Genomic DNA, 16,337 nt, shown 5'->3' on the forward strand with positions numbered 1-16,337 from the left:
GCTGCTGCTAGCTATTTGTGATGGTTTTGATATGCAAATTGGTTGTCGGATCGGCTCGTGTCGGTGATGGCGACTGAAGCAAAGGAGGGAGCAGTGATTTTAAGTTGGGCGGCCGAGTTAGTTAGGAGGAGTGATGTCCAGCCACAGCGAAGAGCCAAAGACACTGTTCTTCATGGCCATGTGAAGGAAGGAAGCAGATCAGGCTGTGATCATCAATGCAATCCTGGCTTAGGATTCTTGTTTTGGTGAGCTGACCATTTACTTGACCAGAGTAATTAAGTCAGTTAAGATTGTTACCATCTCATTCTGCTTCTACACATGGCGATCTGATCTGATCTGATCGGATCAGATGCAAAGTTTCTGTAACTGAAAAGCCACATCTTTTCCTCTCAACCTCTACAGCAGCAGTTTCTGTGCAAGATATTCAGAGAGATAGGGAATGTGTCACTGTGCGGGTTGGCCTGCAAACACACCTAATCCTGGGGAATTGCAGTGGCAATGGTGAATGGTTTCTGAAATTCTGATCCTGTTTGTGCTGAGGTGTGGGGCCTGTGGTGAGGGCCCAGGTGTCTGTGCTCCACTGGTGGGTGGGCCAGGCTATGTGTATCAGAATGTTCCTCTTCTCCTACATACCCTGGCTGCTGATGTGGATTTCAGCAGTTTCAGCACCAATTGCAGGTTTATTGTATCATCTTGACACCTTATCCCATTTCCGGATTTCAGGGTATATATATTGCACCTTTTTGATACAGCAAGTACGGCTATTACTCATTAGTCTAGTCTTATTAACTGTTACTGTTTGCATAGACAAATGAGGTTTAGTTAGTGGAACAACAAACCATGCTCTTATGGCACCCACCTGATCTAATCAACTTCATGCTACCACATAAACTTCATAGTTCATAAATCATAACAAAGAGTACTAGATGGAGTATGCAGTTGAGTATATCCATCCAAAATGCAACATTTTTGTGAATCTTGAAATTTATGGAGCATGGTCATACATACATATGGGAGTAGCGATATAAGATTTTCTACTAGCATCCACTCCAGAGTCCAGAGTCTACTACCGTCATATGCTATGCTCTGCAGGTTCCCATCCCCCTAAGATGATAGCATCAGCTTTTGTTTTGATTGTCCAACCATGGCCGACCATGGCCCACATGGCAGCCACTTTTCACACTAGAAGAAACTTCACATCTTGTTGAACCTAGCCACTACTACTACAGTGCTACTGTGCAACACAAGGGTGGCTGGAGGCTGCTATTTTTCCATGATGGATCTAGAAATGGTGGCCAAAGAAATGCTTCAGTTCTGGGGGCATTGATAGATGGATGGATGTGGGTGCCATTGTGCCAAGAGGTGGAAGGGGGGACTCCTATCCCATCACTCTTTTCTCTTTTCCTTGTACCAATTGAAATGAAATTGAAAGAAACCTCCCTTGCTCCCTCTTCAGGGCCATGCAATGCAACTGAGTGAGTGCCCCTCAAACTACACCTAGCAGTAGTACAATACTACTTACTAGTCACTATTAGAGGTCACTTGTCATGGGAATAGATCAACTAATGGATGCCATTACTATCAGGTACTAGTATCAAGAGTTGTAGTGGAGTGTTTCATTCCAAGGAGGATCAAAAGTTGGTCCTTTTAGTACATTTTTAGGTTGCTGCAATGTACTACATGCAGAAAACACAAGAAACTCATGTACAAATCAACATCAACCAGTGTTGGTCCTTTGTTTTCTATTCTCAATAATCCCCAATGTAATCCTCTAGCTATCTTTCAAGGCGCCCTGTATGAGCATATTTGAAGTGTATTCATGTGAGCAATTTGACCTCCTCAAAAAAAGAACTCGGTATCAACTTTCCATAACTAAAATGTACCATCATAACGTTTACGCAGTTGGTAGTCGCCCTATATAAACACCTTTGAAGTAATATATACCCATCATAGCGTTTATGCAGTTGACACTCGCCATATATCTAAGCACCTTTGAAGTAATAGATATTCAGGTGAGGATTGGCCTCTGATGACACTTAACAAAAAATTAAAAAAAAAAACAACTCGGCATCAACTTTGCATAGCTGAAATGTACCAACATAATGCAAAATTTTCCACATCTTCAGCATAATCTGAATCTCTAATCAGATCAGCCCTAGGCTAAGTAAAAGTGCTAGTGTATTTCACCTTGGGGCTGGCCTTATCTCTTGACACCAGACCAAATACCAGACCTTTTGTTATCTATCCTCATTTCTGGGGGTGCCATCATCATGCTTTGCTCTGGCTTCACATGGTCTGTGCCCAACAATTATATGTCCACTGGACCCAGTAATGGGGCATCAGTACCCTGCCACACCACACACCCACTGTGCCCTTCTTTTGGCCTCCCCTTTGCAAACACACCCCTCAACTTCTCAAACACATCAACTTTGACCCTCCCTTTCAAGCTTTGCCTTCACTGCATGCAGATGGCAGTGCAGGAGGGGGCCTTCTTTTCTCTTTGGCTAGACATGGAGTAGGTTTGCATTGTCTGCAGAGTTGCTAGGCTGGCACCTGCTGTTAGGTGTGGTCCATGGTGTTTCTCATTCTCTTTGTTGTACAATTCCTTAGTTATTCTCCATGGATAATAAGAAGTTGCAAAAAGAAAAAAACTTCCTCTATCATGAAATAAGTACATTTCTAGTAGTTGGGATTCAAGATAGTATGTATGGGTGAAAACAAAATTACTCCTTATTAATACTAAAGTAGAATTGGTGGGCGGGAGTTCAAGGGGTAGTGGAGGGATAAAACTCTTTGATTTGGAGACCAAGGGTAGACAAATAGGGGGGTGACTATTTGGCTTTTTCATGAAAAATGTCAAACAACATATTTGCAAACAAAAAATAATTTATAAATCAAATTTTTATATACTTATTCTTAGCGATCTAAAAGACAAGACTGAAAAATAAAACTTTGGTTAAAAAACTCTAAAATCAACTTCAAATGTAAGGTTGCAAATTCAAATTATGGCTTATAAGCATAAACAAAAACGAAAAGATATGAGTGATACATAGAAACAAATTTTATTTTGGGAAAAATGTTAGATGTTATAAATGAACTTATTTTGAAATAGAGAAGTATGACATACTCTATATGCAACAAACTGTAAAAGGAGAGAGTGTTCTCACATGTTTCTGGAGTGTATTGACATTTGCTCAAACCCATCAATACTCAACTCTGAAGAGTGGGGCATGTGTGCAAGCAAGACATACATTTGCCTGCAAAGCAAACATGTGTATACCACCATCTCTCTCATGCACACACATGTACTACTACCCATTTTCATTTCTTTTTGGATGCTATATGTTTCTTCCATCATGTCTTGTTCATTAGGAGAGGAGTAAAGAAGGTCTACCCATCACGGATTCTATGATGGGTTCAATCAATCCATCCTCACTGCATGGTCCTAGCTATAGCTACTAGTATATGCACACATGCATATACATTAATTGATATGAAATGCAAACCAAGTTGAGTGATACTAGATGAGAGAGGACACTACAGTTCTTCTGCATTATCCGTTGTAGATTGAGCTGCACCTAGCTGTAGTTCAATGCACAGAGGAAGAAGGGGAAGAAATGAGAACTTCAGAAAGAGAACAATATATTGTAAGAAAAGAAATCTTCAGAGAACTTCAGAAAGAGAACAATATATTGTAAGAAATGAAATCTTCAGAAAGAGAACAATATACCGTAATCTCTATTCAGTTCTCATAGTTTTTTGTGTATAGAAAGAGGGGAGAAATTCCTACTACTACCGCATGTGTTGGCCTGTTCTTGATTGATGGGACCTGTGATCTTGCACAAATAAGGGCCCTGGATGTATCTGCATACAGCTGTTGCAGGGCAACAGCATTCCTTGTACGTACACATTGCACTGTACTCATTTTTATCTGAAAAATATACTCACAAAAAATCTAGAGTAAGAAGCAATCATGGCACATCTGATTGATCAGACTATATATGAAGCTTTAGAAAGAACTAATCATGCATTTGGATTAATTTGGCTGACCTCTTACATAGTATGCATCCTCTTTTTACCTGATCCTTCTGAAGCAGTGAAAAATCACAGTGCAGGTTCTTCAGAACATTTCATGGGAGCCTGAAACCTTCCAAGGAAATTGCCATCAGACCCAGAGAAGATGGTAAATTTTTTCTCTACTGTTCATATGGTCCCCTACCACATGTCTCTCTCCATCAGCTCTTCACATTGCCAAGAACCGGTGCCATTGTACCAGTTCAGAACTTGAGAGATCCATGGCACGCAGAGAAATGCAAATGGGTTGCTGATCATCTATCATGATCTGTCTCCATGGAGTTCTTGGCAGGAAGAAAAATAAGAACCAAACAAGAACATGAGGTGCATAGCATAAATAGATGCAGGTCGCCATACACACAGCAGCAGCAGCAGCATTGCTGCAGCAATGGTGTTCCATGGATGGCATTGCAATCTACACAATGGCAGCAACCTTTTGACTAGCCCAGAATAAGGCACGCAGCTCTTGTCCCATGTCTCCTCCTGGCTGGATGACCTGTGAACACTTGTGGGCTTGTAGCATATGCAGCTGAGCTGCTGCTGCTGCTGCTGCAATTGCTTACCCACCGGGCATGGCATGCATGTATGTATGGATCCATGCTCTGTTTGTTACTACACGGCAGTTACAAAGGTGCAGCTCCTTTGCATAATTCTGGCAAAAACTTTCACCCAAAGCAAAAGAAAGAGATCACCAGCAGCAATGGCAATGGATTCATTGGTGGCAAGAGATTTGTTGGCCCATGCTAAACACAAGTTAGAGAGAGAGAGAGAGAGAGAGGCTTTGGAATGTTCATATTTGTTTGGTTCTGGCGTGTCATGTGCTTGAATCTGCTGCCTGTATGGCTGAGCTGCCCTGACCCTTGTGTCTTAATTTTTCTCTGATCTGATCTCTGGTCATCTTTTTTTTTTGTTTGTTTTTTTCTTTGGTTTCTTGGCTTAGCATAGCACACATGGCTCACAGTGAGAGGAGAGGAGGATGCTAGTAGCTGGCTTGGCTAGCCCTTGTTGTGAAGGCTGCAAAGTTTCAGCATAAAATCTGAGCTAGCTAGTCCTAGTTGGCATGAGGCCCTGAGCTTTTGGTATGACTTGTGCATGAGCCATTGAGCCTCTAGACTACTCCTACCTGTTCCTTCCATGTGTGCAATGCAATGCAATGCTCTCCTTTGCTTTGTCTCACCTCTGCCCTACAAGTAGCCAGGCATGCATTGGGTTGCTCGAAGGAGCCTACATCACAAGCATAAACATGCATAGCTCAGCTTGCAATGTTGAAAAGAGAGAGCCCATGTTTTAACTTCAGACACTTGTACGTCTTGGTCACATCAACAATGAAAACCAATAATGCACATAAATTTCACCGTGTTATTACATCCTCCTACAAATTTCAGATAAACCTGATCATTAACCAAATCCTGCTACAAAATTCAGAGAATTCTGAACTAACCAAACCGTCAAATTTTTCTCCTGTAATTCGATGAACACACAAGCCACCTCAATATCTAACACCAAGAACTCGGCTCGGTTATCAATCGGCTCCCGTCTTGGATCCTGCTATCTGTTGGATTGATCAATGGAAGGATTAAATTCCAAGCCTGCAATTGCATACATAGGCAGGTCCCTGCTAACTCTGAACCCTTCTTTGCATATACACACACGGCCTATGTGTGTGTGCATGATGCAGAGGAGGCATTATATTTGCTAGCGTTGTGTGCATCTCGATAGATCATGTAGCAAGTGTGACAATGCACACTGCATATATAAGGGCTTGTTTAGTTCTCAAAAACGTTTCCCAAAAATATCACATCGAATCTTTAGACACCTAAATAAAATATTAAATATAGATGAACATTAAAACTAATTACACGGTTATGGAGAAAATCGTGAGACGAATCTTTTAAGCGTAATTAGTACATGATTAGCCATAAGTGCTATAGTAACCAATATTTGCTAATGATGGATTAATTAGACTCAAAAAATTCGTCTCGCAGTTTTCAAGCGGAATCTGAAATTTGTTTTGTGATTAGACTATATTTAAGTATATATATATATATATATATATATATATATATATATGTGTGTGTGTGTATGTATGCAGCAGATGCAGGAATGGCAGCAGCAGCAGCAGTATATCTTTATACTATATACTAGTTAAGCTGTAGTAGGCTTGATGAAGTGAAGGCCATGGCTAGTTGGCTGTGCCATTCTGATGTGTATGTATAGTATGCAGAAAGATGCAGGCACACATATGTGTAATTGCATGTAGAGAGGGCATGCAGTAGATGCTGGACAACACAGAGGTCAGAGCTACATGTTTGTGCAAGGTGTTAATGCCCCTTAATTGGTATTTTTCTTTCGTGCGTATGCATTGCATATATATATATATATATATATATATATATATATATATATATAGCTGACTGGCTGCCTGCCTGCAGCAGCTGCATGGAGTGTAAATGAATGCATTCTTGGCGGTTGCCATGCAGGAAATAGTTGAAATTGTGGAGGCTGAGAGGGAGCTAATTAATTAGCTTACATAATCAAAGCAATCAAGTGTTGTTAAATGATTTTTTTATTCTTTTTTTAAGATTGGGTTGAGTGCGTGAATCGGTAATTTTTGTTAAGGGTTTGTTATTGTTACATGAACTCATGTCGTCACCGGTAGGGATTTTGTTCCTGATCCTACTTCTATTATAATTTGCACTCTCGTCTTTTCACTCTGGCTTATGTTTATAAGTCAAAATTTAAAAATTTATCCTTAAATTTAGATTAATTTTGGAGGGTTTTTTACCCAAATTTATTTTCCTACTTTGGCTTTCAGATCACTAAGAATATATATAAAAATTTTATTCATAAATTATTTTTTGTTTATAGATATATCGTTTATTTTTTCCATGAAAAACTCAAACAATAACTCCCTTGGTTCTATACAGACGCGCCTACATGTACTTATACCTTACTTGCAATCAATTATTGTGTTTGACTCAATACTTTCAACATGGTATCGATCAGATTCATCTAGATTCATCCATTTCGCCGACCTAGATGGTGAAGTGTGGTGTCGTCTTCCGTAGGGTTCTATTCCTAATCCCATGTTGGGCCTAGTTCTATAAGTCGGTGTGATATGGATATGGATGTAGATCATGCAGTATATGAAGTGAAATCAAGGAAGTGGAAGACAACACGGTTGGACTTAATAGTCGAGAGGAAAAGAAATTGATGGCCCAAGCATTAGTAGTTAGTTAGAACAACATATATAGTTAATCAAACATTTGCAAAAACAAAAAAATTCCGATCTCTTAAATAACAGCAACTCATTCGATGCAGAATTATGAAACAAGGACAAACCACATATATTGTAGATTGGGACATTAATCTTTTTCATCTTGTGGATTAATGCAATACCTCGGTTCTCAAACTACAAACGTTGCTTGGATAGCTTGTTTTAAGCTTCATTAGGTTTATAATACATACTATATAGTTCATCCTCTATAATTGATTGTTCACCATCTGTCTAATAGCCCATAAAAAATGCTACCAGTCTACGTTAAACCTTGGCTGACAGGCACACCTGAAATAACGAAAAAAATTAATTGTGAGGGTAGTGGTTTTTATCTTATCTTTTTTTTCTTATGTTTACGGGTCAAAATTTAAATTTTTAACCTTACATTTAGAGTTGATTTTAAGATTTTTCACCATTAGCGTCTAGATCGCTAAAAAATACATATATAAAAGTTTTATTTCAAAATTATTTTTCGTTTGTAAGTTTATCATTGGATTTTTCCCATAAAAAACCTAAACAATCACTCATTTCTCTCATTTCCATCAAGCATGCTTATACATATCCTCAGAAATTAATTACAACAATCTCAAATGTCCAACACATTTCCAAATTAAATTAAGATCCTCCAAATTTCATTCGGTTAGGTCATGTGGGATGTGTGCATGCATGTGTACAATTGAGCAAACCCTACCCCGAGGGACATCTGGTCTACCAAGACCACCACCTACCATGATTTCATACTCTATTGATTAGCAAGAAATTAATTTGAGAAACAACAGTACAACATCCATGTTACGTACAATTGCCTCATCCCCTTAATTAATCATCTCACTCTCGTCGAGCTCTCGATGACAGTGGACAGACCGGCCGTACGCACGGTGCACGGCCGGTCATGGTCAATGCATGAGCGGCGATGCTCGGCTCACCCCTTATATATTCCGGTGAACTGACTGCGTTATACACTTTAAGTGAGATCCTATGTAGTACTGCACCTGCGATAACGAGGATATGAACTCCGCACAGCTCCACTCGTAAGTCACAACCACGACATGATCCACCTGGTACAGTTTGTATAAGATTAATTAACGATGAGAAAAAGAAATGTGAATTTTGTTTAGCTCAACTACTGGTTCAGTTTTTCTGACAAGATATATTATCCTCTCCGATTTAAATTATATAGGAGTATTCTCTAACACGGATTATATGATAAGTAAATTAATCCATTGTCAATCTCAAGATATACTGTTCTTTTGGCTTGGTTTTCGGACATGCTCATCTGTAATGTGTTTTGGAAAAAAAAAATAAGGTTCTATGAGATGCCCTTAGGCCCACATGGCAGCCGGACACATGGACGGCCACAGAGTTACCGCCGCGGGGGGATCCCGAGCTCTCGTTAATTAGTTGAGCGTCGCGTTTAATTTAACTTTTCGCGCGCTCCTAACCCCTCTTCTAAACCCACGTGGGCCCACGCCCTACTTGCGATCGTTCCACGAGACCCACTGACAGGTTGGCCCCATGTACGACCCGGGCCCGCATGTCATTGGGCCGCGGCGAGCTTTCGGCGCAAGGAGACAAGAGCCGTAGAGAGAGAGAGAGGTTTTTTTCAAAAAAAAAAAACCCTGACGCCACGGGCCCCTACGCCCTACACGTACCCCCTGCGCTTCGGGCCCACTCACTGACAGTGTGGGCCCCATGCTGTCAGCCTTACCTCTTTCTCTCTCCTGCCGCCACCCCCACCACCTCCCCACCAGCTCAGCTCCTCAGACACACACACACAGTGAGCCTCTCTCTCTCTCCATTCTCTCTCTTCTCGCTCTCACTCTCTCTCCTCTTCTTGCTGCTGCTGGTGCATGGCAGCGGCTGCCCCCCGAAAGCAACAACAGTCACGTCGCTATCGGCACCACCCCCACAAAACACCACCAGCCGCATCGCTCGATCGGAGGATGGAGGTGGGGGGTGGTGGAGCGTGGTAACTCCGCCCGCCGGGTAGGTCGATGCGCTAGTAAACACAGCAGAGTGTTCGTCTTCGTCGAGGTGGTGGTGAAGAGAGGAAAGGTGGTGGGCTTGTGGCCTACCGTCTGTTGATTCTTGGATTAATGGCGGCGGCGGCGAGGGCGCCGTGGCTGTTTTGGATGGTGGTGGCGGTGGTTGTTGTTGTTGTTGTTCTTGGTGCGGTGGTGGAGGCGGGAGAAGGAGGAGGAGGAGGAGAGGGGGAGGGGAAGGCGCTGATGGCCGTGAAGGCCGGGTTCGGGAACTCGGCCAACGCGCTCGTCGACTGGGACGGCGGCGGCGACCACTGCGCCTGGCGGGGTGTCACCTGCGACAACGCCTCCTTCGCCGTCGCCGCTCTGTACGTCCTCCTATCTTCTTCTTTCTCTTCCCTGCGTCGTCTCCGAGCTGGTTTGGTTGTGGCCATGGCTTTTGCTCCCCCCGGTGGTGCTCTTTGCGAGGCTGACATGGCGGCGGCGGCGCTGTGGTTGCATTCTTGCAATCTTCTCTTGTGCTGTTCGTTATTCTTGTGTGTGTGCTGCGCGCATTCTGTGCTTCATGTGATCTTTTTTTTTTTCTCTTGCCGTGCTCGCTCTGGCATTCCGATCAGGAGTAGCAAACATCGCAACTGTTCTGTTCTATTCTTGCCAATAAAAGCCATTTTTTTGGTTGGTCTACTTGTGTCTAGATTGCTGGGAATGTTTGTCTGCTATCTGTATATAGTTATATACAGAAAGGAAACGGATTTTCTTGGATATTAGTGGGTATTATTGAGGCTAGCAATCTTGTTTGTTGTGCTAAAAAAGGATTCTTGTGATGAGAGTGTTTTTTCTGTGTAAAAACAGGAACTTGTCAAATCTGAACCTCGGAGGGGAGATCTCGCCGGCTATCGGAGAGCTCAAGAATCTACAGTTCGTGTGAGTACGGATATGAGTAGGAGTACTATTTCCCTTGCTTTGCATCTACCTGAGTTTTTGTGTATTTGACTACTCCCTGTGTTTTCTTTTTATAATCCTGCACATTTCACCTGATTTGACACCTCATGTCATGATGTGACACTGTTCTTTAGTATTTTACTTTAAACTGCACACTTCACCGGGTGGATTTGCTTGCTGATTACTTTATTTGTGTGCTAATGATTTGCTTCTGCAGTGATCTCAAGGGGAACAAGCTCACTGGCCAAATCCCAGATGAGATTGGGGACTGCATCTCCTTAAAATATTTGTACTTCACCTAATCTAAGTCTTCTTTTATTCTGTTACTTTTTGTAAGCTAATTTTTAATTGGGCACTTTTGCTTCTTGTCATGCAGAGATTTATCTGGCAACTTGCTGTATGGAGACATCCCATTCTCCATCTCCAAGCTCAAGCAGTTTGAGGAGCTGTAAGCACTACCCTCTGTTTTTTAATCCTTCCATACAGTTTCTTTAGCAAGAGCTATAGCCCTTATAGATATGGACACTTCCTCTCCCTCATCTGGATAGTTTAGGCTAATACTTAAGACATCAGAGACTAATTGATTTACATTAAGTTTTGGAACATTTTGTTTTAAAATCCAGATTATGATTTTTAAAAACTTAGTCAAATTATTCTTGATTTTGTTCTTTTGTGGTTTCTGGGTACTTCCTAGTAGTTCTTTCATGGTTTTGGCATGCTTGGGTTGTATAGTAACATTTTCTCTCCCTCATTTACTGATGCAGGATTTTGAAGAACAACCAGCTCACGGGACCCATCCCTTCCACATTGTCCCAAATTCCAAATCTCAAGACATTGTGAGCCTCTTACTCTATACGTGACATTTTACTATCTTTCGGGTTCCTGGACAAACTGGGCGATCTGGCTTCTATCGTTTTACCTGCTTTTGTATTACAATCTGCATAACATGGGAAGCATAGTTTGCTATGTCACTTTTGGCATCTTAATAAGCAGTTTTTACTTGCCTATCAAATGCTAATTTATTCTCTTGGATCAGGGACCTGGCACAGAACCAGCTTACAGGCGACATTCCTAGGCTCATCTACTGGAATGAAGTCCTGCAATACCTGTAAGAATCCTACTGAACAATGATTTTTTTTCCTAATTACTTGGTACAAAAAGAAGGTATGTTTCAGGTATTGACACTTTGCTCCTGTTAATCTTCAGAGGTCTGAGGGGTAACTCACTGACTGGAACTTTGTCACCTGACATGTGCCAATTGACTGGCTTGTGGTACTTGTAAGTTTTCTTCTCCCTTTGGAGATGCTGGTAATCTTATACAACTTTGCTATGTTGACAATGGTTTTGTTCTGAATCTGCAGTGATGTAAGGGGGAACAATCTCACAGGAACCATTCCAGAGAGCATAGGAAACTGCACTAGCTTTGAGATTTTGTATGTTCTTTCTAAGAATCCAGTCATATTTCAGTGTTCATGAGATTCAGAAACCATGACACGAAGCTTTTTATATTTATTTCAGGGACATTTCGTATAACCAAATCTCTGGAGAAATACCTTACAACATAGGCTTTCTTCAAGTAGCCACCCTGTAAGTGTTCCTGAGTTATTGCAAGTCTTCTAACATGTTATGTGATGTTACATTCATATTTTCTTGTGCATATATGCTTGCTTACATAGTTTATTCTGTACCCTTTCCATTCCTGTTCCATAGGTCACTTCAAGGAAATAGGCTGACTGGGAAAATTCCAGAAGTGATTGGCCTCATGCAGGCTCTTGCTGTTCTGTGAGTAGAGCACAACATTTCAATCCATAGGATTTAGTAGTTTATGTATTATTAAGTAATGAATATTTATTTATATTCCATTTTTTTTCAGAGACCTGAGCGAGAATGAACTGGTAGGGCCCATTCCTTCTATACTGGGCAATTTATCCTACACTGGCAAACTGTAAGTACTTTTTGGACAGATTGCTTTTTCATTGAGATTGCTTTCTTCTCTTCTCTAACACCTACCGACACCTCTTTCTTCAGATATTTGCATGGAAACAAACTTACTGGAGTCATACCACCAGAGCTTGGGAACATGAGTAAACTTAGCTATCTGTAAGTAATTCTGTTGCAGATAATGTTGTACTCCAATTGGTGTGGAAACTATAAGATGTTTTGGATTTTTTTTTTGTTTGCAGTCAATTGAATGATAATGAATTAGTGGGCACAATTCCAGCTGAGCTTGGCAAACTTGAAGAGCTTTTTGAACTGTAAGAATTTAGCATGTATACAAATAGTAGTAATGTTTAATATTATTCTGTGCAATTGTTGACTGATTTTTGCATACAGAAATCTTGCCAACAACAATCTTCAAGGTCCTATTCCTGCAAACATCAGTTCCTGCACTGCTTTAAACAAGTTGTAAGTTAGCAAGTACTAAGTCAACTTATAAGTTAACAGAGCAATTTTTTACTCCCCGTGATTAATCATATTTCTTTTGTTTTCAGCAATGTTTATGGTAACAAGCTAAATGGTTCTATTCCAGCTGGTTTCCAGAAGTTGGAGAGTTTGACTTACTTGTGAGTAATTGCATCTGTTGAATTGTGTTTATTGTTTACTTCGCTCCATGGCATTGTTTTATTTCAGCAAAATGTAATGTTTTCTTTGTTTAAAAATATATTAAAAAAACAGGAACCTATCTTCAAACAATTTCAAAGGCAATATTCCTTCTGAGCTCGGTCACATCATCAACTTGGACACACTGTAAGTAGACACTTTCTGTAGTTATTTGCCTTGTGCTACAAGACCGTGGGCAGTAGTTATCACATTGCAACCACTTTGTGATACTAAATCATGTTCCTTTATTTCTGAACAGTGATCTTTCTTACAATGAATTCTCTGGACCAGTTCCTGCTACTATTGGTGATCTGGAGCACCTTCTTGAACTGTATGTTGCTGACCAAACTCCTAGAAACCATACTCTTTCAGTGAAAAACCGTAACTTATCTCGAATGGCCATTATTACTTAATGCCTAAATGTTTTGCTTTGACTGAAGGAATTTGAGTAAGAACCATCTTGGTGGATCTGTTCCTGCTGAATTTGGAAACCTGAGAAGCATCCAAGTAATGTAAGTGCCTTCCCTTGAGACATATTTAGCTATTATCTGGAAGTCATCTTATCCTCATGATTCAACTGAACCAATATTTAAATTCTCAGTGATATGTCCAACAACAACTTATCTGGTAGTCTGCCTCAAGAACTTGGACAACTTCAGAACCTTGATAGCTTGTGAGTTGTATTTCATCCTATATTCATACTACGTGTGTGAGCTTTGAAAATTACCTAGGTATTTTATCGATCTGTTGTGTTGTCATGCAGGATTCTTAACAACAACAATTTAGTTGGGGAAATCCCTGCTCAATTGGCCAATTGCTTCAGCTTAAATACCCTGTAAGTTTTGTGTGCAAGCTCTGCTCTCTAGCATTGAACATTGGTAATAACTTGGCCAGCGTTATTTATCCTTGAGTGCATTTCAGGAATTTGTCATACAATAATTTATCTGGACATGTCCCGTTGGCAAAGAACTTCTCAAAATTCCCAATGGAAAGGTATTAGATGAATCCATACACAATTTTGTTATCCTTCCATTACTATCTTATTATTTCTGATAGCAACCAACACATAAGTGCAGCTACTTGGGTAATCCACTGCTGCATGTTTACTGTCAAGATTCCAGCTGTGGACAGTCTCATGGACCAAGAGGTATCAGATAATACATAAGCTATCCACTTACAGCTTTTCACTCCATTTGCTTTGCTGCTAAACACAGTTTTGCTTAATTTGTATTGCAGTTAATATTTCAAGGACAGCAATTGCTTGCATTATCTTAGGCTTCATCATTTTGCTATGTGTTATGATGTTGGCTATATATAAAACAAATCAACCACAACCACTTGTCAAAGGATCTGACAAGCCAGTGCAAGGTGTGTGTGCTATATCTCATCCCTCCAGATGAAGTCAATAGAATTAAACAGTATCGTTCATGATACATACATGTTTAACCTTTTCTCGACCATGTTCAGGACCTCCAAAGCTAGTTGTTCTCCAAATGGACATGGCTATCCATACCTACGAGGACATCATGAGGTTGACAGAGAATTTGAGCGAAAAATACATTATTGGCTATGGAGCCTCAAGTACTGTCTACAAATGTGAACTAAAGAGCGGCAAGGCCATTGCCGTCAAGCGGCTTTACAGTCAGTATAACCATAGCCTCCGGGAGTTTGAAACAGAGCTAGAGACAATTGGCAGCATCCGGCACAGGAATCTTGTCAGCCTTCACGGCTTCTCACTATCTCCACATGGAAACTTGCTCTTCTATGATTACATGGAAAATGGCTCCTTGTGGGATCTTCTCCATGGTTAGGACTTAAAACCATTGGTTCATGGATAGTTAGGTGTCATTAAGCATTTCCCTTATGATCTATGATCTATTTCAGGTCCATCAAAGAAAGTGAAGCTGAATTGGGACACACGACTGAGGATCGCGGTTGGAGCAGCACAAGGGCTGGCCTATCTTCACCATGACTGCAACCCTCGCATAATCCACAGAGACGTCAAGTCCTCCAACATCCTGCTCGACGAGCACTTTGAAGCGCACCTCTCAGATTTCGGCATAGCCAAATGTGTCCCCTCTGCCAAGTCCCATGCCTCCACTTATGTGCTAGGAACCATCGGCTACATTGATCCAGAGTATGCCAGGACTTCCAGGCTCAATGAGAAATCTGATGTGTACAGCTTTGGCATCGTCCTTCTGGAATTGCTCACGGGAAAGAAGGCTGTCGACAACGAATCGAACCTGCATCAGTTGGTAAGCCACCCCCACTCAACTCATTGGATCACACTACTTACAACTTGTCATCACATTGTGCAAACCTGTGTCCTGTTGGATAGTTTGCATGACAAGAAATTGTGTCCATGTTTCAGATACTCTCCAAAGCTGATGACAACACGGTGATGGAGGCAGTGGACTCGGAGGTGTCAGTGACGTGCACAGACATAGGCCTGGTCAGGAAGGCCTTCCAGCTCGCCCTTCTGTGCACCAAGAGGCACCCTTCCGACCGGCCGACCATGCACGAGGTTGCAAGGGTGCTGCTGTCCCTACTGCCGGCCCCCGCCGTGACCACCCCCAAGACGGTCGACTACTCCCGCTTGCTGGCGTCGACGACGGCGGCCGACATGAGAGGGCACGACGTGACCGACATCGGCGACAACAGCTCCTCCGACGAGCAGTGGTTCGTCAGGTTCGGCGAGGTCATATCCAAGCACACAATGTGATCCTCCTCAAACCTCTCCAAAGTTTTTTTCTCCTCCCCAAGTAGAGCTTGAAGCAAGCAAGAAGCTAAAAAGGATAGTAGCACAGTGCAGGAAAATAGCTAGGTGTAGGATCTGAAGTAGATGGCGATGATGGTGTTAATCCCATGCATTGTTCTTCACTCTTTCTTCTTCTTGGTGTTGATTTAGGATTGCCCAAAGATTGTTCTTAGGAATTGCAGTGGCATAGTAGCAGTGTGGTTCATGGTGTCCATTCAGGAGTGTAGATCGGCGTCAGGTTTCAGAGATGTCTCGTGAGCGCCATGAATTTGCCGTCTTTATGATGTAATATATTTTGATCAGAGAGGCAGAGGCCATCGGTTCTTGGATCCTGGGGTGGTGACGCCGCATTGAATTGGACCATGCATCCTGCATCGCCAGGATTGTGCAATGTAAATGCTCTTTTTTTGACGGTATTTATGAGTTGCTCTGCTGCTGTGCTGTACGTCTGTTTGCTGCTGCCTCTGAAACTCTGAATCTCCATGCCTAGTATTTATGTCCTGCACTCGTTGCGCTGCCTCTGGTTGTTTATCATACATGTGTAGTTGGCTGCTCTTACACTGGAATCATATTCATGGCTCCTGCCCAGGATTTGTGTCATCTTTGACTTGCCACTAGGGTGCAGTAACAAACAACCATGTATATCAATCAAGTTCCAAAAAAATATATGATTTTATAAAATAAAACTTAGATGTAAAGATAA

General features: G+C 41.6%; 1 protein-coding gene across 1 annotated transcript; it reads left to right on the forward strand.

Annotated features, from left to right (window-relative positions):
• The first annotated feature begins 9,262 nt into the window (after positions 1-9,262).
• LOC102705924 (LRR receptor-like serine/threonine-protein kinase SIK1) lies at positions 9,263-15,852 on the forward strand. The gene is made up of 26 exons (XM_006656532.3): positions 9,263-9,701; positions 10,186-10,257; positions 10,493-10,564; positions 10,652-10,723; positions 11,040-11,111; positions 11,312-11,383; positions 11,482-11,553; positions 11,637-11,708; positions 11,794-11,862; positions 11,986-12,057; positions 12,149-12,220; positions 12,304-12,375; positions 12,459-12,530; positions 12,610-12,681; positions 12,768-12,839; positions 12,952-13,023; positions 13,136-13,207; positions 13,317-13,388; positions 13,478-13,549; positions 13,640-13,711; positions 13,798-13,869; positions 13,953-14,023; positions 14,113-14,244; positions 14,344-14,682; positions 14,761-15,131; positions 15,248-15,852. Exons 1-26 carry the CDS (start codon positions 9,448-9,450, stop codon positions 15,596-15,598), a joined length of 2,955 nt encoding a protein of 984 aa, XP_006656595.1. The 5' UTR covers positions 9,263-9,447; the 3' UTR covers positions 15,599-15,852.
• Positions 15,853-16,337: the final 485 nt, after the last annotated feature.

This window comes from Oryza brachyantha, chromosome 6, assembly GCF_000231095.2.
Source record: "Oryza brachyantha chromosome 6, ObraRS2, whole genome shotgun sequence".
Taxonomy (NCBI): Eukaryota; Viridiplantae; Streptophyta; class Magnoliopsida; order Poales; family Poaceae; genus Oryza; species Oryza brachyantha.

What these genes read in the sequence shown, in the direction of transcription:
- LOC102705924 (XM_006656532.3), top strand. Translation starts at nt 9,448, where the DNA reads ATGGCGGCGGCGGCGAGGGCGCCGTGGCTGTTTTGGATGGTGGTGGCG. An exon ending in ATTCCAAATCTCAAGACATT is followed by an intron (nt 11,112 to 11,311) that starts GTGAGCCTCTTA and finishes CTCTTGGATCAG; the next exon opens with GGACCTGGCACAGAACCAGC. An exon ending in TTGACTGGCTTGTGGTACTT is followed by an intron (nt 11,554 to 11,636) that starts GTAAGTTTTCTT and finishes CTGAATCTGCAG; the next exon opens with TGATGTAAGGGGGAACAATC.